Source organism: Drosophila serrata, unplaced genomic scaffold, assembly GCF_035046125.1.
Source record: "Drosophila serrata isolate PLE 108 unplaced genomic scaffold, ASM3504612v1 contig_241, whole genome shotgun sequence".
In the NCBI taxonomy this organism is placed as follows: Eukaryota; Metazoa; Arthropoda; class Insecta; order Diptera; family Drosophilidae; genus Drosophila; species Drosophila serrata.
In genome coordinates, this window is record NW_028257139.1 from 1,411,875 (window position 1) to 1,438,942 (window position 27,068).

Genomic DNA, 27,068 nt, shown 5'->3' on the forward strand with positions numbered 1-27,068 from the left:
CTGCCATAAAACAGTGGAAAGAAAAAGGGTTAAATTGCAGAAAAATGCTTATTGCACTTATATTTTTGTTAATATTAGATTTCTTCGATTGATATATATACATTCCTAGCTAGCACTTTTTCCCCGGTACTATCTATCCATAAATTATGCTCACATTCCCTTTTCTTCTCCGCTAAATGAACATATATTGCCATGTTTGCATTCAATCACAATGCACAAAAGTGCAATATGCTAATTAGATTTAGACCAGGGACGTCGCCCTATTGGAAGCCAAACAACGTATGGTTGGTTTCTGGTGCGGAACAAGCAAAGCTCAGTAGCAGCTTGTATCGCTTCGGGGACGGTGAGCAGAGAAATGGCTATGGACGACTACGATGATGACAGTAAGTAGGACTCCCAGGGCCGAAGGATTAGATGCAACAACTCCATATCCAATCACCATATACTAGTGAGCAGCGTGGGAGTGACCACGGCACGGATCGAAAACCAACACCACCAACAGGGTCAGCATGGACAGCACCACCACCAGGGTCATGGTGGCCAGAGCCAGTACAGCGCCGGAGCGGTCAAGGTGGGCGGATGGCGATACGAGGACGCCAGTCGCTACATCGGCGAATGGAATCAGCGGGGCCAGAAGCATGGCATTGGACATTTGCAGTTCGCCGATGGCACCCGCTACGATGGCCAGTTCCAGGAGGGTCTCAGCCAGGGAGTGGGCTGCCTCTGGTTCCCGGATGGAGCAAAGTCAGTGCCAACTAGAAAAACGGGAATGCATTCCTCTATTATTTAATCCACGTCTATGGCTATATAATCGACTGTCTATTAATGCAGATATGAAGGCGAATTCCATCAGGGCTGGTTTCATGGCAACGGAATCTTTTGGCGCGCCGATGGAATGAAATACGAGGGTGAGTTCCGCGGTGGAAAGATCTGGGGCCTGGGATTGCTGACGTTCCAGGACTTTACGCACGGATTTCCTAGAAACGAAGGCTTCTTCCAAGACTGCCGCTTTATGAGAAGACGACGCTGTCCTGAGGTTGTCCAGCGAGCCCAAAAATGTGCCCTGATGGCCCGTTCCCAATGCGATCACCCTTACTGAAAGAATACACTCACATTCACGGATAATATGGATAAATAAAGAAACTAATAAACAAGGAAGAAATCCAAGTACGGGTAGTCAAAGTTTGTATGTATACTTTTGCCTTTTTAAACAAGATTAGGAAATTTGAATTTGAAATCGATCATAACTAAGCCAAAAATGCGTTAATTTCAATTCGGAAAGCTATTCTTTGCTCCTATTTAATAGGTTAATAAATCGGCATACTCAGTTTAAAATTTTAAAATACTTAAAATTTTGATACATTTTTGACATTTTTAACGATGTAGCCCCTTATAAAGTTCTGAAAAAGTCGGTAAAAAATTATTTTCTCGCGGACTTGTTTAGATCGACTCGGCTTGTAATGCTGATCAATAATATATATAGGGTCAGAAATGACTCCTTCAAAGATTTGCAAGCTTCCGAATTAAATTATTATACCCCGCAAGGGTGTAAAGAACTTCTAAACAAATATCCCAACAACAATAATTAAATAAAAGAAAAACAACAAATTCAAATTGCTTCATATATCAGGAATATATGGTAAAGTAATGAGTTACAAAATATTAAAGATTATTCAAAGGTTTATTTTGGTAGACCCTTGAATTTGTGCGTTCGCTTATCGACTTTAAAATAATAACAAAAATTTACTTGTTTAGTGACTAATTCCCGCTAGCTGCCCCGACCATGTACCATGCATTCCTGGCCTTCACCGCCGTATTTCGCACCAGACGCTTGGGATCATCCAAGGCGGCGGCCAGGGCCAGTGTCACATCCACTTTGTGGGGCAGCAGTACGAAGGTGGGGTATTTGGTAATGTCGTAGAGCAACTCCAGCGCCGCAATGCGAACTTGCTGTAAGGATTTCGATGTAAATTAAGTCTAGACTTTTGTAAAACCACTTACCATTGTGTGTTGCGCCTTGTACTTGGACAGCTCCAAACAGCTGGGTATGAGATGGGCCAAGTGCCCCTGGAAGTACGGGTCCTGATTCTGCACAAACCTCTCGCAAATCCCAAGGGCAATGCAAAGCGACTGCGCCTCGTTGTGCTCCTCTAGACTTTTAAAGAGCAACGGGCCCAGTTGCTCGATATTCAGCTTAATTACCGCCTGCGGCGTAGCCTTCAGCACATAAACGAAGGCCTTCAGGTGGTGGACACAGTAGTTCGCCAGCTTGCTGCCCATCTTGCCCATGATGGTGTGGAAGAGCTTCTGCTTGTATAAGAACTTGACCACGGGCAGATCCAGTTCTGGATACTCGGCAGCAATAATGTCAAATCCCAAGGCGGCCGCCGTGCTTAAGCTGGGATGCTTCAACAAATCTGATAGCTAAAAGTAAAGTAATATGTATTGCTTTTCAAAGCATTAGGAAAGTTTAATTATTACTTACATCACCCACAATGTCGGCCGCTTCATCGAATCCAGCCACCACTAGTCCCTTTGCCACCCACGCCAGAATCTCCACCGCTCGCACATCACCTTTTTTAATGGCCACCTTTAGCTCGTCCGTGATCTTTTTGACCTTGCCCCTATTGGCCGGATTGCTCTCCATTTTATTGACTAAGCTGCATAGCAAATGGTGAGCGATCACGCGCAGCTGCTCATTATCAGTGTTGAGCGAGAGCTGTGTCAGATCGCTTAGCAGCCGTTCAAAGTGATCATCTAGGCTGATGTCCTTGTGAAGATAACCGAGAAGACCCTTGGTAATGTACAGATCAGCGGATAAGTTCAGCTTCAGTCCCGGTAAGTACTCGCTAACGATGGCGCTCTGTTCGGAGAGGGGCAGTTGTTGGGTAATGCGACTTAGGGCGCCTGCAATTTGCTCAAGTGACTGAAGCGACAGGTTCTCAGTGTTCTGGCCCAGTTCTATGAGCTTGTGTAGCAGATTTGATTCCTGCTGCAGATCCACGATGAAGCGTTGGTCCTCCTGGGTCAAAACTTGGTTCAGCGCTTCCAGGGCCAGGAGGCGCACTGGATCCGATGTTGCCTCCTTAAACGACTGCGTCATAATCAGATCCAAAATGCGCTGAGTAAATGCCATTTGAGGTAAGAGAGGCAACAAGTTGGTGTAAATCTTCCGCTTGACAAAATTGGAGAAAATCTCAAAGTTGCGCACGGAGACGTCAATAAAGTTCGACTGAAACTCCACGGGCTGCAGAGCACCCAAGCTGGCTGTGAGTGTGGTAAAATCCAGATCGATGGACGGATGACTGACCAGCTGAACCAGGGCTTTGTAGACCAAGGCACGCTGCTTTTCGCTGAGAATCGGAGCGCTCTCGTTGAGCACTGAAATCGCTGACTTTTGAAGCTCCAGATTTTCCAACTTTGCATCGAAATCCTCTCTTTCAATCAGCCGTAACGAAGCTATCACATCTTCCTGCAGAGCTTCACGTATAGTAACATCCAACTTCTGTAGCGAGTCCCTCAGTCCACATAGCTTATATACCTGGCTAATTATGCCATAAATCTTGACCCGCTGCTCGGAGGTCACATCTCCGGCCTGTTGCAGCTTAAGCAGGAAGCTATTGAGAATCTTATCCGCTGCATATGGTGCATCGCCAGCGACACAAACCAAGGCTATACCGGTGGCTGGATGGAAAAGGCGCTGATTGACGTCGCTCAGATGGGGCAGAATCACACCCAGGATGGAACTTTGATAGCTGTGGCTGATATCGGGCAAATGAGAAGCGCGCTCTAGAAGTGCGGACAACGCTTTCAGAGATGCCTTCAGGATCTCCTCGTTATCATTGCCGGGAAAAGTCTCCGCTTTCAACGCCTGCCAGATCTGGTCGAAGTGCGGCTCCAAAACGGATGGAGGAAACTTCACAGCAGCTTGGTGCTATATTAAAAGAAAAATCAGTTATTTTAGGATCTGATTTATGTGATCAAAGCGTTCTTGCCAGCAACATTATGGAGTCCAGTTTGGCCACCAGTAGTTCGCTCTCCAACTTCTCCACAGCCAGCACCACCGTTGCCTCGGCAAACTCATTGTTCGCCACCAGGCAATTGGTCAGCTTAGTAGCCAATTCATCTCGCGTTAAAGCTGACGGATCCTGTTTGCTGGGATTGAAGTCGATGGGAAAGTAGCAGGCGAAGATCTCAAACATCTCCTCGGCCAAATGCAGCAATGGATACGTGGAGAGGAACTCCGGCATGAAGCTGAATATGATGTCCAGGTTCCGAGGGTCTCGCTCACCGTCAATGGAGTTGATCAGGCCATAGACAAAGTCACCGGTCATCGACAACAGTTCTGTTAAAAAGAGATTGATTTATGATCGTTCTACAGAGTTTAGTGGCTTTTCAATTAACAAAGCAAGCTCACCCGTTTTGAAGTTAAGCGTCAGGTACTTGAAAATATTAAACAGCTTGGAGCGGTCGCCACGCGTCTGCGACTGGCAGGTGGTGTGCTCGAAAAATGCCTGTAGAATCAGGGGAACATAAGAAGGCGGCAGAGCCTTCATGTGAACCAAAGCATCTATACCGTCGATAATGGCCGGCATCACGTTGTGGTGATCGCGCAGCCGGTCCATATAGAAGGTGCTGAGAAACTCCAGCTGCCGCGCCTCGAGCAGGTCCTCCGGGAGGGCGACAAGCACAGCGGAGAGCATATTTGTGCCTGCCACCCGCTGTTCCATGTCCGGCGAGGACAGGGCGAAGCCCAGTTCCTCGACCAGCACCGATATGTCGTACACCTTGGCCGTCAGGTCTGGAGAAAACAATGGTAGGGTTAGCAAGCGAGAATTGTTATGATGCGGGCGACTGAAACTTGCCCTTGGCTATCTGGATGGAACCCTTTAGGAGTTTCTCGTCGCTCTTCAGAGCCTTCTCGAGGGTGGCACGCGTGGGCGTTGTCATTTCGGTAACCGTCGCTGGCGTGTTGTCTAAATTTAATAAATGTTTTAATGCACGTTAAGCCGAAATGTTAAGATGACTGGCCGTGCGGCCTTATCTATAGGTTGGAGTTGCCAGATCGGCCTCACAGTGGTCTTTGTTTTCTATTAATTCGACCGAAGCTGTGCTGCCAGCTTGGTTGGTTTTTATAAAAACAAGATATGCTTAAATTTAGGCAATTCAAACGTATTTAATTGTTTGATATCATTATTTACAAAATAGGTATAAGAAATAGATTTCTAATCAAATATATCGGCAATGCTATTGTGACACAGTGGAAAAGCATATTCTACACTATTGCCTGTTTTAAGCGATAGTTTAAAGCTGTGTATCGATTAACGCACGTCGCTCCCATCACCTGCCCACGTACATCACTATTATTACAAACAGCAGCAGCAGTTTTTTTTTGGCTTGCGCAGCGCCTAAAACTTTAAACTAAATAAGTTTCGCATTAACTTTGAGCTTGGAACGCCGCGTAACAAAGCTAGTACACTAATGTCCATAACCGTAAGTGAATCGCCGGGATATGTGCGAGTTTTTCGCAGCAGCGCTAGCTGCATCAAATGACTGCGTTGTTGTTGTCGTTCTGCTGCAGACGCCCCCACGTAGCTCCAAATACAATAAAATGAGAATGGTTAAAAAGTGAAGCTTCCGAAAACTTGCAGATAACTCGAAATGTATTTAAATCGCAATATTATTCCCCCAGTGTTTGCGTGTGTTTTGTGCCGCTGAAACCTGAGCTCCACATGTGTGTGTGTGTTTGCGTGAGTGTGTGCAAGCGGTAATTTTGTTCGTTTTTCTTTTTATTTTTTTGCATACGACGATTCGAGTTGAAAGAATTGTTGAGAGCCAACAAGGTCAGGCGAGCGCCTTATATGGACGACAGCTTGTCTGTGAGCTTCCAATGCGGGCTCATAATAATTTTATTACATTTTCCAATCGGCATTTTGGCCCACGGCCCGCGCCTTGGATGTGATGTGGGAAATGGGAACTCGTTGCGTCTAAAGTTGGTGTGTGTGCTTTATAATTAGCACCGCACATCGGTCGTTGCCACTGCTATCTTCTATTATTTGCAATTGTCGCCTTATTTTCCGCTTTTATTGCTACGGCGAGGCTCACTTTCCATTTTTACCTGCAAGGCGCACTCTCTTTCAGAGAGAGTGCCTTGTGTGAGTGAGTGACGCAGTCGCTTCCGTTCTATTGTTCCCGTCCCACTTGCCGCACACACACACTCACACTAAGTGACAAACGAACAGAGAAACTTACGCACTTCGAACGCTTAAATTGGATCTAATCTTTGTTTCGTTTTTGGTTACAATCACAACAACCTGTTCCGATCTGCGATCTGCGTTCTCCGATCTACGATCCGATTCTTCTCATCGATCAGTTACTGCGAGGTGGCAAGCAAAAGACAACCACTTGCGTAGGAATGACCGTAATGGCCAAGACTACGATCGAAGAAATATGCGAGAATGCCAAATTAGCGAGGGACATGGCTCTGACGGGCAACTACGACTCCGCATGCATCTACTATGAGGGTCTCCAGGGACTGCTGGCCCGCCAGCTCAAGGCCACCGCGGATCCTCTGCGCAAGGGCAAGTGGAACATGGTAAGAGAATCCCCCTATTTTCCCATCCTTCAATTCTCGTATTATCTCACGTATGTGTCCTCTCCAGATCAACCAGCAAATCAGTCAAGAACACGCCAAAATCAAGGCCATCCAGCGAACTCTGCAGGACATCTCACTCGATCTGCAGACCACCAAGTTCGCCCACAAGCTGCGACACCAGCTCAGTGAGGAGAGCACCACCAGCAAAGATCCCTCCTCTTGGTTTAAGCCAGACCCCGATATATGGACGCCACCGCCCAAAGATCCCGATGTGTGGGGTCCACCGAAACCACCAGCACCAGCCCCCACCACACAAGCCGTGGGCCGACGAGCAGCACCGAACAATCGCCGCACCACCACGGCAGCGCAGAGCAGCCGACCCAGCAGCACAATCCCACAGAGCACGTCCCGCAATGGTGTTTCCGCGGGCCGGAACTCGCGGCATTCAACGGCAACAGGAACAGCACCGACCAGTGGAGCACGCTCGATTAACGGACGGGCTGGCGGACGCAAGCTATCCACATCGAACAACAACAACAACAACGAAGCGAAGGACGAAGAAGCCACCGCTGCCGGCAGTAATGGTGGTGGTGCCGGCGGCGAGGGAGAGAACGGTGATCAGCAAGCCGGAGGCCAGGAAGAAGAGCGCAAGTTCCAGCCCAACAACCATATTGAAGCTGAGCTGGTCGACATTCTAGGTAAGTGTTCAAGATAATTAAGATTTTAGAAATTTGGAAATCCATATAAACAAGAGGCTTCCATCATTTATTATTAAATTTGTAAATCGTAATTATATTAAATATTCTGATTATTGTTTCCAGAACGTGATATTTTACAAAAGGATCCCAAAGTAAGATGGAGCGACATTGCCGATCTCCATGACGCTAAGCGGTTACTGGAGGAGGCCGTTGTGCTGCCCATGCTCATGCCGGACTACTTTAAGGTGAGTGAGTTGCCGTCACATTCGTTGGCGTGAATCACGCATGTATCATAGGGCTTATCTACGCTTAGTGTTGGGTCAACAAACGATCTGTTTGCTCACGCCTACGGCTATATATAATAACAATCAACTGTTTGACTAACCCAACAAAATGCAATAATTTAAAAGTTTATAAAACTTGTTGATGTTTTTAATAACTGGTATATTTTATTAAACTATATATTATTTTGATCAATCAGTCAATTTTATTGATCTAACAATGGGAAACTATATCATGCTTAATAGATATTCAAAAAGTTCTTACAAAATGTTAAATTTATTTCTGCTCTGAATACTCAGAAAGTTTGTTGATTATGAATCCATTTCTATGTTAGCTCTATCTTATCTTTCAGTCTTAGCATTTTCTACTGCGATCTATAATAAACTGTCACAAACATATTTATGTATACAACCATATATATTTGAAGTGATTGATTATGCTTCTTGTCACAGACTAATTAAATATGTTTTGTTCATAAATTATTTAATAAAATAATAATATTTAAGCATGGCTTGTCTCAGTAATCGTTTCTTAACTGTGCTGCTGCTGTTGTGACTTTCTCAGCTGAGAGTTGAGCCGAGTTACATTAACTACAAACTAATTAATTAATTGATCAACTAAATTAAAAGCTCATCAAAATAACTTTCTTTTTTATACATCTTGATGAAAACAGGGCATCCGGCGACCTTGGAAAGGTGTTCTAATGGTGGGTCCTCCTGGAACCGGCAAAACTATGCTTGCCAAGGCGGTGGCCACCGAATGCGGTACGACCTTTTTCAACGTAAGCTCCGCCACACTGACCTCCAAATACCGCGGTGAATCGGAAAAAATGGTGCGACTACTCTTTGAGATGGCTCGTTTCTATGCGCCCAGCACAATCTTCATTGACGAGATCGACTCGCTGTGCTCGCGCCGTGGATCGGAATCGGAGCACGAGGCCTCCCGCCGCGTCAAGTCAGAGCTATTGGTCCAGATGGACGGCGTAGGCGGTGGCGAGGAGCAGGCTAAAGTGGTAATGGTGCTGGCCGCCACCAACTTCCCCTGGGACATCGATGAAGCACTGCGGCGTCGATTAGAAAAGCGCATATATATCCCGCTGCCTTCGGACGAAGGACGCGAAGCGCTGCTGAAAATCAATCTACGCGAAGTAAAAGTAGATGAGAGCGTTGATCTCACCTATGTGGCTAACGAGCTGAAGGGCTATTCTGGAGCGGACATCACTAATGTGTGCAGGTGGGTGGTTAATCTTTTAGAAAGGAATCTAGTCATGAAGACTTAGTTTTAATCACTAATCACTAATGCTTAAATATTTCCTTTGTGTAGAGAGGCCAGCATGATGTCGATGCGGCGGAAGATCGCTGGCCTCACGCCCGAGCAGATCCGACAACTGGCCACCGAGGAGGTGGACTTGCCCGTCTCCAACAAAGATTTCAACGAGGCCATGAGTCGCTGCAATAAGAGCGTGTCCCGGGCGGATCTTGATAAGTACGAGAAGTGGATGAAGGAGTTTGGCTCCTCATGATGCCACTGCGCCCGCAAGTCTGGCTAGCAATCGTAGGAATATATATTTTTGAATACCCTTAAATACGCGTTTAAGTCTCTAGGCTTTTAAAGTGGATACATCAACCGATCTAAAATGGCCGGAAGAAGAGTTGAACATATTTTATATATAACATTTTGCATATACACACGGTACAATTTATATATTTACATATATAAATTGGGGCGCGGACGCCTTTGGAATAATAAAAGACTAACCGTTCTCTAAGAGGAAACACAAATGCGAAACTGAAATTGAATAGAAGTCGAGACACTCCACGAAGCACAATCCTTCCTTCCAACTAATCGTTAACCTATAGTTGCACCCTATAAGCAATAAGGAATCGCTTTAAATGCCGCCAAGCCTTGGCCATGGCCCCCACACACCCACGATACACACGCACTCCACATCAATTCATTTTATGCAAAAATGTATTTTTAACCAGCACTTTTCACTGTCTTATTATATTAATGTTAATTTTCGCTTAATTTATAGACACACATTATATATCATAGTTTAATGCAGGCAAACAGATGTAGGGCAACGCAAATGTTAATTTTTAAACAAGGCAGAATGTTCCATCCGATTTGCAATAAACCCATTGTCTTCAGTAGGGGAACCTGAAGCAATATGTACTTAAAGTGAAGATTCTGAAATTTTAAACAATAAACAAAGTTTTTAACTCAATTTTGAATTTTGATTTAATGGGTGCATTCTGTGGGATCCCTCTAACTGTATCTTCATTTTTGATTACAGGGATTATTAAAGTATGATTGCAACGACTTTTAATATATGAAGTGATTCATGTGTTTGTATGTATATACATATGTACATATATATATCTAAACTACCAGAATGTATGATGTTATAAATTATCTTCTTTATGAGATAGAATTCGCTGATTTTATAAGAAAATAATATTTTGCTTTTGACTTCAAACTTGACAATGATCTTCCAAAATGGAAATTCCACAGCGCTCACGAAAAAACTAATGCCTAAGAAAAATTATGGCCAAAGTTATAAAAATTCTTGTCTGGTGAAAGGGTATAAAAATTGGAGATCCCGTATTATGAATCATTTTCATTAAGGTTTTAAGTGTATTACTTATTTTATTGTTATATTAATATTTTTGTTTAAACGTTTATAAGTTAAGGTCTGAATAACAAGTATTATATGATTTGATTGGTCAATATTTGGTAAACATTTATATTATTTTAAGTCTCAGAGATAAAATCTTTCGGTCCTCAAGGTTAAATCAATAACACGCTGTGGTATTCAAATAAATGCGGGAATCCCCTAACATAAATATATATGTATATTATGTGTTCCTTTCTGAATGCACCCATTGTTAATTACTCGCCTGCAGTAGGTCCGAACACCAGGGCAGTTACTACATCCTACATCTCAATAGGGTCTGGAGGGTGGCGGCATGGGCATTAGGGGACCCATCATGGGGTACGGAGCGGAGCCACCGGCAGACGGATAAAATCCGCCAGAAGCCACGTTTCCGTAGGCTGGCAGAGATGCAGCTGACGGCGGCCCCTGACGCTGCTTCCTCATGAGATCCTGCATTTTCTCGGCCTTCAGGCGGCGTAGATGCATTGTGCGACGGATGGCAAGGAACTCCTCCAGGAATGCTTCCACCCCGAGATCACTGTCGTTAAATTTCTTGACCATCTCCTCGGTCTGCTCCTCGCTCTCAGAGGCGGCAGTTTGCAGCAGTGCCAGCGTCGTATCGGGACCCACTCCGCCCGTTTTCTCCTTGAGCTGAGACAGCTTCTCCTGAACTGACGAGCACCTGGTGCGTCCCTCCTCCGAAATTTCGGCGAGACGGCCCCGGAGCTCGATGATCTGGGGTTCCTTTTCAATATTACGCTCTGCCCGACTCCGATTGTCCTCGAAAACGCTGGTCTTCTGCGTTCTAAGCACTTGCAGAACTTCGTCCACTTTCTCGTCTAGCTTGGTGTCGTCATTCAGCAGTTCCTTCAGCTCATCGGAGCTCATAGGCGCGATGGTAGCCTGCAGTTGGTTCAGGTATTCCTGATACATTTTCGTTTCGTGAATTTGCTCAACTTCGAACTATTTTAATTTTGCGACTTCAATTTCAATGACTATTATTTTTAGTAGAGATGGGAAAAACCCCAATGTACTATCGATTGCATCGACTACTTTTGTGTTATCAATCATCGATGAAAACTGTCATCTCTAGAATCTGTTTGAAAACCGTTCTCAAAATTATAAAACTTGTAAAGCTTAAATATATGATTATTTTGTTAAAGTAAAATGTTTTTATTAACTAATAATTTATTAATGAAATGGTACATAATATTTTAATTTTATATTATTTTTATTTACTTTACTAATCTACCCACCAACAGTAACTGTCCAGGAAGAATAAGATATTTCTGATAACTTCAATTTTGACACTTATTTTCAAATTACGAAAGGAATGTGCTTGGCAATTACTTGATGAGAAGACTAAATGTCTGGTTGGGTGCGTATATCTGTAGTGGGTTGGCCGCATATATGGTCACAGGAAGATTCCACACCATCGTCTCTACCGGCATCTCGGATGGGGCCTTCAGCTCCCCGGATTCCGGGTTCGGTCTGCCAAAGTCCATCATCGTGGTAGTGACGAACTCAAAATGCAATCGCCACCGCACATCAACGAGATCCGTGCGGAAAGTGGGAGTCACGTGCAGTGGGATGGGCACCACTACCTGCGTTTGGAGCGTGGCATAGCACACTTGGTGAGTTGTTGAGATGGTCATCAGTTTGCCCGTTGGTGCCGACGACTCTTTATCCCGTGCGCTACCTGACGTGGCCGACTTATGCAGATTATCAGCTACCACTCCGCTGGCTATGCTGGCCATGTCAAAGGAGTTAATCGAGGAGACGTCATCCCCGACAGAGGATTGGGATTGCAGCTGGTGGCTCTGACTTTGAACTGGCTGCGGGCGTAGGGGCAGTTCCTGCTGTTGAAGCTTAACCGAGAACTGGACGCAGCGCACCTGGCACTGACTGAAGTCCAGGCTGCCCACAATGTCTTCACCCAGTTTGTATGCTTGCTTAAATAAGCAGAAACGACCCACGAATCCGCGCTTGTTGGAAATGCGATAGAACTTGGGCGCCCGGCGGGCGGTTACATTCTGAAAAGGTTAACATTTTCGAGTTAAAGCATTGAATGCAATAAAAACAAACTTACTTTTAGATGGTGCCAGGAGATCTCTAGTTCACTGATTTCCCGTTTCTCCAGGAAGGGATTTGTGGGCGCCAGTTCTTCATTAGTTTCGACAGTCACGGGCAGCTCATCAGGCCGAGCGATGACCGGAATCGGCAGGACTCGTATTGGCACAGTCAGCGTCTGCACCTTAGACTTGACACGCTGCGTAGCTATGGTGATCTTGTAGAAATAGCGAATATCGTGACCTCTGTAAGTGGGTGGACCATCGCGCGGCACGAATTCATTGAAAAAATCTAAAATTCGGAATTTAAACAAAAGAATCCTTAATAAAAAACGAATGCTACTCACAAATCTTGGTCTCCCCAGGCTGCAGGCGCAGGTCGCAAAACAGGATCTTCGGCTTGGTGGCCACTATGACTTCCCCGGGCGCTTGGGTCACCGCATCCAGGGCGGTGCGCCCAATCATCTCCGTAAGTTCGGCGGTTCTGTCCGTCGAGGAGGTGGTGTAGCTCGTTTTCCGGTAGCAATGGAGCTGCGCCGAGGCCCACGCAAGATTTTCCTGGCTATTATAAAAGAATGTTTTCATTAATTGAACTATTACACGATTTGTTTTGAGTACCTTGCTTCGTTGGCATTTCGGTTTTTCGTTGAACCCTGCTCATCCGGAAATACCTTGTGGGTGAACTCAATAAGACATTCAACTCTTTCCCCAGTTGCATAAATGGCCGAGTCGGCACGCAACAACTTGGCTTTGATTTCAATCATTTATTTATTTATAAGTGGAAAGCAACACCATCGATTTCCATAACATTCAACTTTACGATATCAATAGCCGTTGAGCATCGAACACTCGATTTTTTTAACCGTAACCGATAAGTGTGACCGCATCCAGAGCGCCAAGTATCCGGGAGTTTCAAATTAATATTAAGTTACAAATTAGCTATGGTACGGTATTAAATTAAAGAAATTCTTTATTATTAATAACCTTTTTTCACATAATCTTAGATTTAGCAAACACCTCAAACACCTCTGCTCCTGGAAACGAACGAAATTATGATAATGGCAGAATGTCGAAATATTGTAAAGTTTTTAAAATCACAACAATATAAAATAAAGAGTTCTTAAATAAACGAAATAGAAGAAGAATTACAAATAAAACTCGTAGAAGATAAGAGAAAATAAAGCAAAACCACAAGAAATGGACTAATAGAAATTGCACCTCATTCTGCAAACAAATTATATTATTGAAATATATTCAATATTTCTTTATTTTCGATTAATTACATATTTTGTATTTCTTTATATTGCAAGTATAGCTAAAGATAAAAGTGTGCAATTTCTGATGATGCATCCTAAAAGCTCTTTCATCTTACTCCATAGACTTTATTAACGTTATCAATGATAATGCAGTCCTGCAAATCTGGAAGTAAATAAGACTTAAAAATTAAATTTATATTTTACGTTGCTGAAATTACTGCAACAAAATTCGCCAAAGAGGCATCATAGAATCCGGCTCTAATCAGTACTTCCCGCTGGGACCGCATTATGATCATGGATAAAGATCTTCGAATCTTCGGAGAGGCTAAATACCAATTTGAAAGCCTGACAGCCACATCAACCTGCAAACTCTGTAATAAATCAAATATAATATTCGAATATGTCATTTAAAACTTACAAACTTACCTCAACTTTAATTATTTCACCACCGTAACAATAAATAAATAATTGCAACATTATAGAAGCAAAAAAAGAGGCGTATAACAACAGATCCATAATTGAGTCCATATGCTAAAATTGTATAATATACATATATGTCAATATATAGTCAGTATCCCAGCAGGATTTTAACAAACCGTTACGAGCTGGTAGATTATCACTCCCACTTGCAAGGAAGTTATGACAAACTGTCCAAACACTGTGGGCATGTAAATCGAGCGCAATTTCGTTGATAAGGAGAGCAGTTCCTCGTGATAATGCACCACTGATTTCAAACCCGCCTGTATGTCCTTTTCGGACAAGGTCAAATCAAAGTGCTCGATTTCCTGCTGCAAGGTCTGAAAGTGTCCTCGCAGATTAATGGCAAATGAAATGAACAAACCATCGACAGCTGATGCGTAGGCCACAACGACGACAGTAACGAGCACGGTATACATAAACCCAAATTCATATCCGGGACTGTCCACATCGTTAAAGGGGAACCTGTAACAATATAGGAACCCACAAAATAGTACCTAAATTAGAGGACTGATCTAGCTTACTTCATGGGCATGGGTAGTTCCCTGACATATATTGTGCCTCGCCACTTGCTAGTCACGATTTGTACTATGGGTCCCAACATAAAGTATACGCCCGTTAGGCCGCAGGAGATGCAATATGCTCTTCCCAGTACGGAAGCCTGTTTGTTGGCCTCTTCCACATAGCCGTATCCATTGCCGTCACCTGCTTTCTGTCGTGCTGTCATAAAATTCAATACGATTAAAATTTTTTCAACATTATCAGAAGATCTTTTACATTCCTCATGCATTTCCCTGAAGCGGTTAATCATTTTCCAAAAGTTCTTCTTAAACACCAGAAAAGTTGTAATCTTAATGACGGTTAGCAGATTGGTGAACACAACACTTAGACAGGCTGTGATTTCCTCCATATCATTTCGCTTATAAAAGATATAGGAGATAAGAGGATACTGCGCCGATATAACGAATAACAGTGAGATAACGTGATTCAATTTTAGAGATATCTTTTCGGTTGTATCAATATTGGGGGGACTATGCCCCATCGCTCGCAGGCAGTTTTCCTGCAGTTGAAAGAGACGACTCATGACTTTGGCTTCACTATGTGGAGTATCAAAGGGTTCCGCTTGCAATGCCTGTTATATAAGCATTTCAATGTTCTAATTATCGTATTGATTAATTAATTATTTGTTTTGCCAATGTCGCTTGACAAACTTTCTACTAATTACTGTGCTGATAGGCTTAGAAGGTTTTGACATGATAATTGAGGCATTATTTGGTTTAATTGATAATTATTATTATCGTCTTACTGTGACAGTCGATGTCAATAGCATTTTTAATATACTATTTTTAACATTGGTGTGCTGGTATAGGTGGAAAATTATTTTGTTCATTGTTTTATCTGTCTAACTTACCCGGTTTTTAATTTGAAGTATATAACACTATAGCAGATTGGGTCTTAACCCCTTCGGATAACTTTAGGATATGTCCCGTTTCATTTTGAAGTTCAGAAATTTTAAAACTGGTAAAGGAATTCCTATTTTCACGAAAAGAACTGTGCATTAATGTTTTTCAGGGTCGTTGTCTAGTTAATCGTTTTAAGACCAAGTGCATCGCCCAGATTGACATACTTGTAATTCTTATCATTACTAATACTAATGAAATCAATAAAGCTAAAGTTCGGGAAGGCTTCAGTCGCAGTCAGTTACATATACATATGTATATACATAGGTATATAGTCAATAAAATCTGATAATGCAGTTCCGACTCCTATAAATAAGCAGCTCGCACGTCCAGAGTCAACAATTAAGGCTCAACCAGCAAAGAAGTATTAGTTCAAAATGAGCAACAGTAAGTCGACAGATTACAGTTAATAGCTTATTTGCTATTATAAATTATTAATTAATTAATTCACATTTTCTCAGAGTTGACGGTGGCATTGTTGCAGCTGCCCGTGGGCAGAGATGTGTCTGCAAATGTCTTACGAGCTGTTCAGAGCGTTAAGAAACTAAAGGCGGATAACCCGAAGTTGGAGCTGGCCATTTTGCCGGAAAGCTTTAACGCTCCCTATTCACAAGAGGACTTCCCAAAATTTGCCGAGCCCGTTCCCGCAGGTCCAACGTGCCAGGCTCTATCTAAGCTGGCTCGAGAGTTAAAGATTCATATAATAGGAGGCAGCATTGTGGAGCGCGAGGGAAATAAGCTTTACAACACTTGCACCGTGTGGTCGACCGACGGAACTTTAATTGGACGGCATCGAAAGGTAAGCTGATGCTGCTGCTGCTGTTGAACATTTAAAACCATTATCCTCGCAGATTCATCTCTTTACCATGAGCATTGATCCTGAAAATTCTGGAGGCGTGCAATTCGATGAAGCGGCGGTGCTGACAGCAGGCTCAGAGGTGACAGTTGTCCAGATTGGACAGCAAAAGATTGGCATTGGCATTTGCCATGACAAGCGATTCGATGAACTTGCGCGCATCTACCGGAATATGGGTGAGCAAATCAGCCTCTAATTTCCATAGCAACTATAGTTTTTAATTAATTAATCCTACAGGCTGCTCCATGCTGGTTTACCCTTCCGCCTTCTGCATTTGTCAGGGCCCCATGCACTGGGAACTCCTGCAACGAGCTCGTGCCACTGATAACCAGCTCTTTGTGGTCACCTGCTCGCCGGCCAGGGACAACATGTCGGGCTATGTGGCATATGGACACTCGATGATTGTGAATCCCTGGGCCCAGGTGCAGCGTGAGGCTGGCGAGGGATGCGAGTTCATTGTTGAGGAGATTGGTAAGTTTGTCTCTGCCGTTGCATAGAGACTTGCTCCGCTGACCATCCGGCTTCTCTTCGTACAGATTTCGATATGGTCGAGCAAGTTCGCCGGCAAATTCCCATCTACAAGCAGAGGCGCACCGATGTCTACGCTAAGGTCAGGTCTGATTTGTAAAGCTGGGGGGAGGGACATTAAGCTCTCCTATCAAGTGAATAAAGCATTATTAAGAACAGCGGGAGAGAAATTTACTGATACTGCTTGACATGCTTATCGCAGAGGAAATATACACACAAGCCATGCATAGTCCCCCCTCGAGAGAATGAGTTTGAGCTTAAGTTGAGCAATGGCAACGGATGTCGATAGGGCTGGAGCTTGGCTCTCAGTGTGGCAAAGCAAGCCGAATCAATGGCAGGCACAAATCTCGCGCTGGGCGCATCGCTCGTCCTCATCCTTTGCGTGTGGGCTGGTGCAGCGCAGGGTCAGGTGGCCTATGTACGGAACCTCTCGGAGCTGCGGATCAAGGAGCTGGAGAACCTGGCGGTGCGATTGCAGCAGACTATTAATCATGAGAAGTATGCCTGTGAGAGTTACTTTGACTATGTCTGCAGTAGCAATCGAACGCTATTCTCAATCATGGGTAGGTTTATATGACATGGGATTCTAAAGGAAACCAACTAAACTTAATAATTAATCCCAGGTCACATGCCAAAGCTCAGCGAACTTATCCAACTCTTGACCGAACTTCAAAATGATCCAGAGCAGTTCCAGGCCAAGCAAAAGCTAATGGACTTCTTCATCTCCTGCAACACACGGCACGGCGTGGAGGATTGTTATCGTGAGACCTTCGAGTACTTCAAGCCCCTTTTTGGTTACATAATAACCAAAAACATGCTGGAGACAGGTTCCCACGAGCTTACGGATTTCCTATACATTCTGGACAACTTTGTTCTCAAGACCAAGGGAGACTTCGGCTCTCATCCCATCTATAGCAAGCTGGCCACGTACAAGGAGAAGTTCCGAACGCCTCGCATATACTTTCACTCTGCAGACCTCAACCGGGAGTACCAGGACCTGCGGATCTACCGGGAGAGCTATGAGCACAACGTCAGAAACCTAGAGATCCACCGCAAGAGGAATTCCACCTACGAGCTGGGCGTTCAACGCACCATGTTGGACTGGAGCCTGTACCTGTTCCAAAGCCGGAACAAGCCCATGTCCTACTACTACTCCACATTCGCCGTGCACCTGTATATGACACTCTACAATAGTACGGAGCGTCAGAGGGACTTTACGCGTTTCCGGGAGGAAGTCGAGTGCCTCAAACTGCCGCAATTCGTCAACGTTTTGGATGAGGCTCGAATGCTGGCCGTAATCTATCTCAAGAGTTTTCGTGCAGTGTGGGAAGACTATCGGACCTGGATTGCCGTAAAGTCGCAGAACCAAGAAATATACGATCAGGAGGATGGAATACTGCACAAGTATCATCTGAACAACAAGCGCATCTTCTTCACCCTTTATGCCCAGAACTTCTGTGAGTTTGGCAAGGATCTGGCCGAGCACGTGTTCTACCTAGGTCTTAAGCAGAATCCTGATTTCGTAAACATTTACTCGTGTGGTTTTCAGACGGAAAACTCTATAAGGTGTATCTAAAACTTGGAAAACTGTATTCATACATTAATTTAAGAAATCACAATAATCAATCAATCTATAATAGAAGCACGGTAATTCACTCCCCAACATTCGCAGCTTTATAACTATTATTTGACAAGTTTTATTGTTGAACTTTAGCTTCAGCTCCTCTAACTGGGTTTAGGCTTTTACTTAGCCTACATTTGAGCACATTTTCAAAGTAATCAGCTACCTGTTGCCTTCGATAAAGCTTAGCCAACTCGCTGCAGGATTTCCCAACTCCATCCAGAGCCGTCAGGTCTGCGCCGTGGGTAACTAGGACTTTGATAATCTCCAGGTTTGAGTCCATAAGCACTGAAAGGAAATTAAGGATTTTAGGTTTAATTAGCTTTTGGTTTATTCCTCCGATTCTCACCTCCGTGCATTAGAACAGTCCAGCCACAGGCATCCCTGGCCTCCAGATTGGCTCCGGACTCCAAGGCAAACTTCACCATTTCGAGCTGATTAGCATCGACGGCACAGTGCGTGGGCGTCAGGCCATTGCAGTCCCTCGCCTCCAGCTGTGCCTTTTTATTTAGTAGGATACGCGCTGATGGCAGATGACCGAAGTAGAAAGCCAACTAAAAATATATTTATATACATATTATATAATTTATACTAAACAATGGTTCTTTTGACACACATGTAATGGTGTTCTTCCGCTAGCAGAATTGCCCACATGAACACTGCAGCCTGCTGATAGCAAGACATCTATAATACACATCTCGCCCTGAATAATAGCATTGGCTAGGGGCAGGTAACCATTGGAATCGGGGTATTCTATAAGACTAGGTCGCCGACGCAGCATACGTTTCACCAAAAATTGCTGACCCTTTCTAATGGCTCGGTTAAGGCAATTTGTTGTTGGTAGCGCAGCTTCCGTGCAAGCCTGGAAATGTTAACCAAAATTATCTTATAAACTAATTTAGTTACAAAAAAATGGATAAATAATTACTATTATGTCCGGCGAGATGGCTATAGCCACGTAGCATTTTCCATTTTCGGCAATCTGAAGCGCTTTGATGCGTAACCGATATCCAAAGTTCTCCTCCAGATTGGTGACATCTACGGGAGAGCTGCTGGTCCACTCCGCCTGTTGCCAACCATGTCGATTATGGTATTGTTCCACGCTGTACACCAGTGCATTTTCCAGCAAAGAAAACTCAAGGCTGACGCTATTAACAGTTGGATTAAAAACTCGTGCTTTAAATTCTGGCCATGCCAGACCAGGTGACTCCAGTTCTTGGTTACACTGAGTATCTTCAGACATTCTACTACAGTTTAATCACACTTGGGCCCCAAAGAGCACACTACCAACAGAGACCATGGCAACATGAAGTCTATTTCGCTTTTCTGTTAAATCAATAATGAACAAGAAAGGAAAGCAAATTGATTTTGACTTCGACTGAAGTCCGTAAATGAAGCACAAGCTTGGCATGTTGAAAATTGTGGGTCTAACTGAAGAAGTTCCCCTATTTTGAGGCCCATTCATGTAAACGGATCATTACACAAACCGCAAGGGCTTAAGGGGCATTTAGCACAGCATATACACTGCCAGTGCACAAATGTTAACAAAACGTTTCAAACATAATCAAAATGTTATTTATTCCCCAGAAAAGATTTTACCAACCAACCAGCAGACATGATAAATGAACTGCATTGCGAACGGTGGAGAAACGATCGGTTTGCGAAGCATGGCCAACTATTGCGCTCGACGGGTCATTAATTAAGCCTGACAACGCACATCAGCGGTGGTCGAGGTTGTGCGCTTCTACGGGTTTCAAACTTCAGACTAGGTGCGACACGACTTGATCATCCAGAGACTTCAGACTCCAATTGACTCATCGCGAAGTGAACGCTACAATTCCTAGCTCCAAGGGACCGTGGGATCACGGTACACCTTCAGTGATCAAAATCTATTTTTATTAAGGGTCGTTAACCACATTGCCCATCCAAAATGAAAGTAAATGGCAGAACAAGTCATTGTCGACGCCACAGCGTTTTTACATTACTTTAACAACATCACCAGCGCAGTCGATTTAGGCGAGTAAGGTACCAGATCTTTGAGAATATGAGAGTTAAGTCATGCTAAGAAAGGTTGCAGAATTAGTTCTTATGAAGAATTTATCTTTAGTTTTCCCTTCCTTATCTAAGCTTCTTTTTATTTTTTCAATCATAGCCAAATAGGAAGCTTTCAAGGGTTATAATTCTTTGATCTTTAGCTCGGAGCTGTTTTCATTGCTGTAAGGATGCAAAAAGGATAGGTTTAATCCCATATACATCCTTCGGATTTATTAATTTTGATTAGCAAATTTAATCCCTAACTCCATAGTACATAATATTGAGTCCACACTGAACTAAAATTGATTAAACTCTTATGCAATTTCACTTTTAATAACATTTAATCGACTCGCCGTGTAGCAGTAGCCACCGGCTAGAGGGCAAAAGCAAACTCGCAACGTAATGACAGCACCGGGGTGTCGCTGGCTTGGTGTATCGAGGCATCGGAGGGAACAATTAAGCGGTACCACAAAGACCTGGCCGGGGGAACCACGCTAATTGACCATGTATTGCCAGCAACTACGAGCAAGTCTCGCCATTTAATGAGGGATGCGAAGAGCCGGAAAGGTAAATGGCGAAGAAGAGCTGCGCTACGCAGAAGACGAGCTAAAAACAAATACAATGAACATGTAACAAATGGAGGCTGTGCGCTCTTTTTTGGCAGTTTTGCCTGGGACCATGACTCTTTCTGGGGCTCTGGCGTGGATCATTGTTGAACTTCACCTATTAACTTTCCAGCATCGTTGGCGTTGGAGTTGGGAGTTTAAGCTATGTATAAAAGCGGCCCGAGCAACCGAACAATCATACAGTTCACTACGAACCACTAAGAAAGCCAAATCACCGGTCCTACCCCGTCCAACCAACTCAACCAAGCCTAGAAATGCGTGGATTCATTGTAAGGACAATCATTAGTGAAGGCAACTTGTTAAAGGACTAACACCCAACCCTTTTCCTCTTAATCTTTAGGTCTTGTGCCTTGCCACCGTGGCGCTGGCTGCGCCCCAGGGATACAACTACAACCCTGGCCCATCCGGCTTTGGTGCCATTACCACGGCAACTGGTGGATCCACATTCTTCCAGGGCGCCGCCCAGACGGCTCCAGCCCAACAGCAGGCCTTCTACCAGCAGCCGGCGGTGCAGTCCCACCAACACCACCACCAGCAGGTGCAGCAGGTGCAGCAACAGCAGCAGCAAGCCATCGTGTCTAAGCGCTTCTTCATCCACTCCGCTCCGGAGGAGGCCGAGGACTACAAAGAGCGTCATATCACCGTCGGTGTGCCCAAGAGGAACTACAACGTGGTCTTCATCAAGTCTCCCCAGCGCAACAACAGGAAGACTATCAAGATCAGCCCCGCCGCCAACGAGGAGAAGACCGTCATCTATGTCCTGAGCAAGAAGGGCGAGAGCGATGTGCAGGCCGAGGTTGTCGAGCAGGCCAGCTCCACCAGCAAGCCCGAGGTCTTCTTCATCAAGTACAAGACCAGCGAGGAGGCCGCCCACGCCCAGCAGCAGATCCAGGCTCAGTACGACGCCCTTGGCGGCAGCAGCCAGCTCACCGACGAGGGTGTGGCCCCCGTGACCTCCGTGATCGGAGCTCTGGGAAATACCGACGGTCACGCCGATGCTGGATCCGCGGTTGGTGTTTCCGGAGGTAACCAGATCATTTCCACTGGTTCCGCCGGTTCGCACACAGGCAATGCCTACCTTCCACCCAATTTCTAAGCTGTTGAGTTGTTAAAAAAGGATCGCTTAATCCTACGTCCTTGGGACGAATGTTAATAATAAACTTTACTTGTTGAATTTAATCCACTTTGATAAGTGTTTCTGGAAGAAAAGGGATAACTGGATATATATATATATTTTTTTTTTATAGGATATTTTTTAGGATATTATAACCTCTACAAGATTCCATCATATTTTAGAAAGTTTAAACACTTCAAAAAATGATATTATAAATAAGAACGGAACTAACTTTAGGAACCCAAAGCTAGAATATCCTTGCTGTTTGCAAATAATAATAACTAAGGAAAAAATGGTTTAAATTCAATTCGGAAAACTTTTCAATACTTGGTTTTATTAGATTAACAACTCTACATAATTAGTTTAATTTTTAAAAAATTAACATTTTTATGCTTTTTTGACAATTTTAACGATAAAATATAAAATTTGCAAATTTTGAAAGACATAAACTTTGCGAACATATGTATCTTGATCAACTCTGCTGTTAATGGTGATCAGGAATATATATATACTTTATAGGGTCGAACACGACTCCGTCACTGCTTCTGACTAAAAGTATAATATCCAAAAATGGTATAATAATGTACCTAAAGTTGGCGCTACAGTGAGCTGCAGTTTTGAAACTGTCGTAAGGGTATGAAATCAAATTAGTGATTATTTTATCCTTATTTTATCCTCATAACTGTATCACTTTAAATTAAAATTAAGTAATGCCTAAAAGCCTAAGTAACTATGGCTGACCCCACCTTTAGCTTTAGTTTATAACTTACAGCAAACAGTATGCAATTAAATAAATTAAGGGAATTGATTTTAAGACAAATGCATAGCACATCTGATCTTAGACCTTGACATGATCCCTACTATAGCATCTGTATACATGATATAATTGTCATTGTTAAGACTTACCGTAATAGAGAACACACGGCTATCCCTTTTCGTCAGTGCTTAATATAATCCCTTCCAGTGAAGAGTTATATTCTTGGTGACTTCTATTAGGCCTTTCATGGTGTCTCCGATTTGAGCTTCTTCCTGGTTATCCAGATGTATTGCATTGGCCAGGTAATATTTTTGGTGTTGAAGGTTAACCACTATCACTATCACCATAGATGTAAACACTAGGCAGGGCACGGACAGAATGAGGTCAGAGGAGATGCCGTGCCTGTATTTATAGTCCCCGAGCGAAGAGAACAGAGAAAGTTAGAGCAAGAGAGAAAGAATAGGAAGAGAGAGAGAGAGAGCTATCTCTAGAGAGAGAGAGAAAGATAGGCATACCAAAAATGATAGAGCTAAAGGAGAGAGAGAGAGAGAGAGAGACACAGGGAGACAGGGAAAGAGAAAGAGAGACCGATATTTTATTATTACAAAAACGTAAATTGCAATTAGATCGTTAATAATTTAAACAATATCAATATATATACATATGTTAAAAACATCGGAGTAATACAATAAAACAATACTGTCATTATTTTCATATTGTCGCGTTAATTGTTTTGCTGTTTATAAAAAAATACTTAATACTTAAAATAATAAGAACAACGATTGTAGCCCGTTATAATTTTATTTTTATTACATTAACGATACTACCACATTTGTTATAAAGAAAATGTGATTATTTTAATTTTCATTTCCCATTTTTATAACTATAAATATATTTTTCATATTTTATTCTCTCCGTGTAAGCTAAAGCTTCGGTGACCAATATATCACACCACTGGAAACCAATTATTAAGAAATCGACACTCATTTTTAATAAAATCGGTATGCAAATTTATTTCCATTTTACTTTGAAATTTTTTTGAATTAATTTAATTATTTAATTTAATTTGCTTATGTTTATCTCCGTGGGCTAGGGTTAGCGCCATAAGCCTTGACCATGTTAATTTTCCGGGCACGAAGGTGCGTGAAAGAGAAATTGGAAATGTGGTGTATGGTAAAAAAAAAAGGTCTCTGACATACCATATAATATGATGCTTTAATACGATTGCCTAACTCGAAAAGACAATGAAGCGCATGTATGTCTGTATATCTATAGGGTACTAATTCGGGTAAGAGTAAAGCACCAGGAGACGGGGATTCCCGTCGTCTGTGTGCTACGAATTGCGTACTACGCCCCCACAGCTTCCACACGAACGGATGAAAGGTTACATAAGCTGCATGTCATAAATGTGATTCCGCACTATTGGCGTACTTGTAACACATCCATCGGGAAAGAAACGCACGCCACGCTGTCATTTGAAGGGATTGCGTTTCATCTTGACCCCCGAGATAGCATTTGTGTTTTGATAAATCTTCAATAAGGCATAAAATCATCATCATCATCATTCATCTCTCGTGGGCCACTACTGGCAATGATGGACATTAATACAAAGTTGTCTGTCTTTAGAGGTTGCTCGCCAAAAAAAATACCTTAATTAATCTGCCAAAAAAGGCCGCGAGCCCATATCATAATCCATATAAATATAAATACAAGCAAGCTCGGAACAACATAAAGCCCCGCAAAATGATCCAAACTCTTTAATAATAAGGTCATCGGAAATCAATGCAATTTATAAATTTTTTAAAATCATCGTTAAACAAAACACACAGCCTTTCAAGTTGACGCAATTGCTAATGCGATTATTATGTGATTTATGCAAGTTACGATTAGGGGCTGTTAATCTCAACGGTTCGTCAATTAGGCCGGGCCATAATCATATACTTATAAATGTATGTACATATGTACATTCGCCTGGAAGTCAGGAACTGAATGAAAGCCAGCGAAATGGTCGGCAGAAACAAAAGCTTGCGATGTATATATTATGTGCATATACAATATACCCATACAGCCATCACATATGTCTTCCAGCCAAATGGCCTTTTCTTCAACTTGAGGTCCACAATATGACGCAGGGCTTTGCGTAGTGGTCAGAGCCGGAGAGCGTTAGGGTTTTTTGGTAACTGGACACAATAGTCACCGCTATCTCAAGGTTTCTTCAAAACGCCAGCTAGTTTTTTGTAAAAAGCGGTGGCTCTTTGGCCGCTCTTCGTTCACCTCTTCGTGCGGTTTAAGCCGAAGTCGTGGTTTCAGTTTCAGTTTCATTTAAACTTTTCGTCTCATCACCACGGGTTTTTCGTGAGCGACATTATTGAGGCAGCAGCGCCTTATAAGTCTGGGCGGCCAGTGATTAGCATTTAGTTGAATAGTGATTGCCAAAGCTCCAGGTATCTTCATCTGAGACGGAAATGCGTGCCTTCATTGTAAGCTCTCGGATGGCTACTCCCCCAGTTGCTGCATACTTAAGTAATGTCACTGGTTTTATTAGGTTTCGTGCCTCCTAGGCCTGGCGGTGGCCGCGCCCCAAGGATACAACTACCAGGCCCAGTTGCAGCAGCAATTACCGGGTCTCCAGGCTCCCGCAGTTCAGCAGATTTTACCAGGAGGAGGTCTTCAATTCTCCACGTCGTCGAGTCAGCACAGCCAGGTCTATCAGCAGCAGGCTCCACTTGGCGGAAATATTGCATACAATGTGCAGCCCCAGATATATCAGCCACAGGCCCAGCACCAGCTTCAGCAGCAGCAGCAACAGCAGCAGCATCTAGTCTCAAAGGACATCTATGTGCATGTCCCACCCGTTGATGTGGCAGAGGAAGCATATCCTCAGCCTGCCCTCCCGCCACCACCTCCTCGTAAGCATTACCGCATCGTGTTCATCAAGGCACCCACTCCCAGTGTCAGCAAGGCGGCGTTGCGTGTCAAGCAGGCTCCTGTGGAGGAAAAGACCATCATCTATGTGCTGACCAAGAAGCCGGATCCCCTGGATCTGCAGGCGGCCATTGAGGAAGCCGCTCCCAAGCAGCCCAGCAAGCCGGAGGTCTTCTTCATCAAGTATAAGACCCAAGAGGAAGCTGCGCATGCGCAGCGCACTATTCAAGGTAAGCAGCACCCACCACATCGAACTCATGGTCTGAGCCACTCTTGAATAGCTAATCTGATGGATATGCAAAAATCATAGCATTGGCGAACTTTTATTGCTGGTTTTTCTGCCAGTTGACAATCATCATGGCATTTGATGGCTATTACTAACTGTGTTTTCGTTTCCCTGCAGCACAATACGATCAGCTTGGCGGCACCTCACAGATTTCCGACGAGGGTGTCGCACCTGTCACGTCGGTGATCGGAGTTCTGGATAACCAGCAACAGACACAGAGAGCTGGTCTAACGAGTGTCGTGCCAAATAATTATTTGCCTGCACTGTCTGGTTAATTATTGCCAATTGAAAAGAACTGTTGTACCTTTAAGTATCCAAATATTGTATATATTTTTAGCTAAATAAACAAGATCACTTGTCAAAACCTATAACTTTTATGATCCAAATCAGGGGCATTTCTTTTGTTTATAAGATGATGCCGAAACTGGTTTTGCTCCAAAGACTCCCAAAAATGTGTCAAATTGTATTTTCTATGGCCCATATTACCACATCCACATCCACATCTATTAGTGGTCCAATGATCAATGAGCAAAAGCCAAGAGCTTCGGGGAAACCGGTCACATTAATTAGCATATGATTCGTCTTACATAACTATGATTAGACAACACAAAAACTTGATTTCAAAGGGAGCTGATAATTGATCCTAAGGCAGTTAAATTTTTCATAGCATAGCATATTGCATAAGCTTATGCAGTAACATTTAAATTAAAGTAACATCTTAATTAATAAAACTTGAAAAAAACTTTAAACTTTAAAATTCTGATTAAAGCATTTCTTTATTTTGCCTCGTCTTTTGCATTTACAATAAATTAAAATATGCTACAATGG

At 43.4% G+C, this 27,068-nt stretch overlaps 11 protein-coding genes across 11 annotated transcripts; 6 read left to right on the forward strand and 5 right to left on the reverse strand.

Annotated features, from left to right (window-relative positions):
- The first annotated feature begins 315 nt into the window (after positions 1–315).
- rtp (MORN repeat-containing protein retinophilin) lies at positions 316–1,167 on the forward strand. Its single transcript, XM_020958273.2, has 3 exons — positions 316–383; positions 450–744; positions 832–1,167. The coding sequence occupies exons 1-3, from the start codon at positions 356–358 to the stop codon at positions 1,097–1,099; spliced, it is 591 nt and encodes a 196-aa protein (XP_020813932.2). The 5' UTR covers positions 316–355; the 3' UTR covers positions 1,100–1,167.
- A 447-nt stretch (positions 1,168–1,614) lies between these two features.
- Positions 1,615–5,218, reverse strand: Mms19 (MMS19 nucleotide excision repair protein). Its single transcript, XM_020958537.2, has 6 exons — positions 4,866–5,218; positions 4,418–4,801; positions 3,996–4,345; positions 2,486–3,934; positions 2,002–2,424; positions 1,615–1,950 (listed from the first exon to the last, which is right to left on the reverse strand). Exons 1-6 carry the CDS (start codon positions 4,948–4,950, stop codon positions 1,759–1,761), a joined length of 2,883 nt encoding a protein of 960 aa, XP_020814196.2. The 5' UTR covers positions 4,951–5,218; the 3' UTR covers positions 1,615–1,758.
- Positions 5,219–5,301: 83 nt separating this feature from the next.
- On the forward strand, positions 5,302–9,802 carry Kat60 (katanin p60). The gene is made up of 6 exons (XM_020958538.2): positions 5,302–5,493; positions 6,374–6,595; positions 6,663–7,293; positions 7,417–7,538; positions 8,249–8,808; positions 8,899–9,802. Exons 1-6 carry the CDS (start codon positions 5,482–5,484, stop codon positions 9,095–9,097), a joined length of 1,746 nt encoding a protein of 581 aa, XP_020814197.1. The 5' UTR covers positions 5,302–5,481; the 3' UTR covers positions 9,098–9,802.
- On the reverse strand, positions 9,529–11,320 carry Vps37B (vacuolar protein sorting 37B). Its single transcript, XM_020958541.2, has 2 exons — positions 10,476–11,320; positions 9,529–9,765 (listed from the first exon to the last, which is right to left on the reverse strand). The coding sequence occupies exon 1, from the start codon at positions 11,162–11,164 to the stop codon at positions 10,520–10,522; it is 645 nt and encodes a 214-aa protein (XP_020814200.1). The 5' UTR covers positions 11,165–11,320; the 3' UTR covers positions 9,529–9,765; positions 10,476–10,519.
- An 81-nt stretch (positions 11,321–11,401) lies between these two features.
- Positions 11,402–13,134, reverse strand: LOC110188726 (RAB6A-GEF complex partner protein 2). The gene is made up of 4 exons (XM_020958540.2): positions 12,919–13,134; positions 12,648–12,862; positions 12,321–12,592; positions 11,402–12,264 (listed from the first exon to the last, which is right to left on the reverse strand). Exons 1-4 carry the CDS (start codon positions 13,062–13,064, stop codon positions 11,578–11,580), a joined length of 1,320 nt encoding a protein of 439 aa, XP_020814199.2. The 5' UTR covers positions 13,065–13,134; the 3' UTR covers positions 11,402–11,577.
- A 534-nt stretch (positions 13,135–13,668) lies between these two features.
- Or82a (Odorant receptor 82a) lies at positions 13,669–15,239 on the reverse strand. Its single transcript, XM_086832028.1, has 6 exons — positions 14,811–15,239; positions 14,558–14,753; positions 14,153–14,498; positions 13,983–14,087; positions 13,775–13,927; positions 13,669–13,719 (listed from the first exon to the last, which is right to left on the reverse strand). The coding sequence occupies exons 1-6, from the start codon at positions 15,115–15,117 to the stop codon at positions 13,669–13,671; spliced, it is 1,158 nt and encodes a 385-aa protein (XP_086688154.1). The 5' UTR covers positions 15,118–15,239.
- A 520-nt stretch (positions 15,240–15,759) lies between these two features.
- LOC110188362 (omega-amidase NIT2-like) lies at positions 15,760–17,035 on the forward strand. Its single transcript, XM_020958072.2, has 5 exons — positions 15,760–15,880; positions 15,955–16,292; positions 16,345–16,525; positions 16,587–16,820; positions 16,886–17,035. The coding sequence occupies exons 1-5, from the start codon at positions 15,871–15,873 to the stop codon at positions 16,975–16,977; spliced, it is 855 nt and encodes a 284-aa protein (XP_020813731.2). The 5' UTR covers positions 15,760–15,870; the 3' UTR covers positions 16,978–17,035.
- LOC110188361 (uncharacterized) lies at positions 16,886–18,540 on the forward strand. The gene is made up of 2 exons (XM_020958071.2): positions 16,886–17,440; positions 17,501–18,540. Exons 1-2 carry the CDS (start codon positions 17,209–17,211, stop codon positions 18,451–18,453), a joined length of 1,185 nt encoding a protein of 394 aa, XP_020813730.2. The 5' UTR covers positions 16,886–17,208; the 3' UTR covers positions 18,454–18,540.
- An 18-nt stretch (positions 18,541–18,558) lies between these two features.
- On the reverse strand, positions 18,559–19,852 carry flip (ankyrin repeat and SAM domain-containing protein flippy). Its single transcript, XM_020958160.2, has 4 exons — positions 19,427–19,852; positions 19,115–19,360; positions 18,848–19,052; positions 18,559–18,786 (listed from the first exon to the last, which is right to left on the reverse strand). The coding sequence occupies exons 1-4, from the start codon at positions 19,739–19,741 to the stop codon at positions 18,575–18,577; spliced, it is 978 nt and encodes a 325-aa protein (XP_020813819.2). The 5' UTR covers positions 19,742–19,852; the 3' UTR covers positions 18,559–18,574.
- Positions 19,853–21,196: 1,344 nt separating this feature from the next.
- TwdlV (TweedleV) lies at positions 21,197–22,337 on the forward strand. The gene is made up of 2 exons (XM_020958472.2): positions 21,197–21,427; positions 21,499–22,337. The coding sequence occupies exons 1-2, from the start codon at positions 21,413–21,415 to the stop codon at positions 22,252–22,254; spliced, it is 771 nt and encodes a 256-aa protein (XP_020814131.1). The 5' UTR covers positions 21,197–21,412; the 3' UTR covers positions 22,255–22,337.
- A 3,091-nt stretch (positions 22,338–25,428) lies between these two features.
- TwdlG (TweedleG) lies at positions 25,429–26,515 on the forward strand. Its single transcript, XM_020958161.2, has 3 exons — positions 25,429–25,509; positions 25,575–26,184; positions 26,358–26,515. Exons 1-3 carry the CDS (start codon positions 25,495–25,497, stop codon positions 26,513–26,515), a joined length of 783 nt encoding a protein of 260 aa, XP_020813820.2. The 5' UTR covers positions 25,429–25,494.
- Positions 26,516–27,068: the final 553 nt, after the last annotated feature.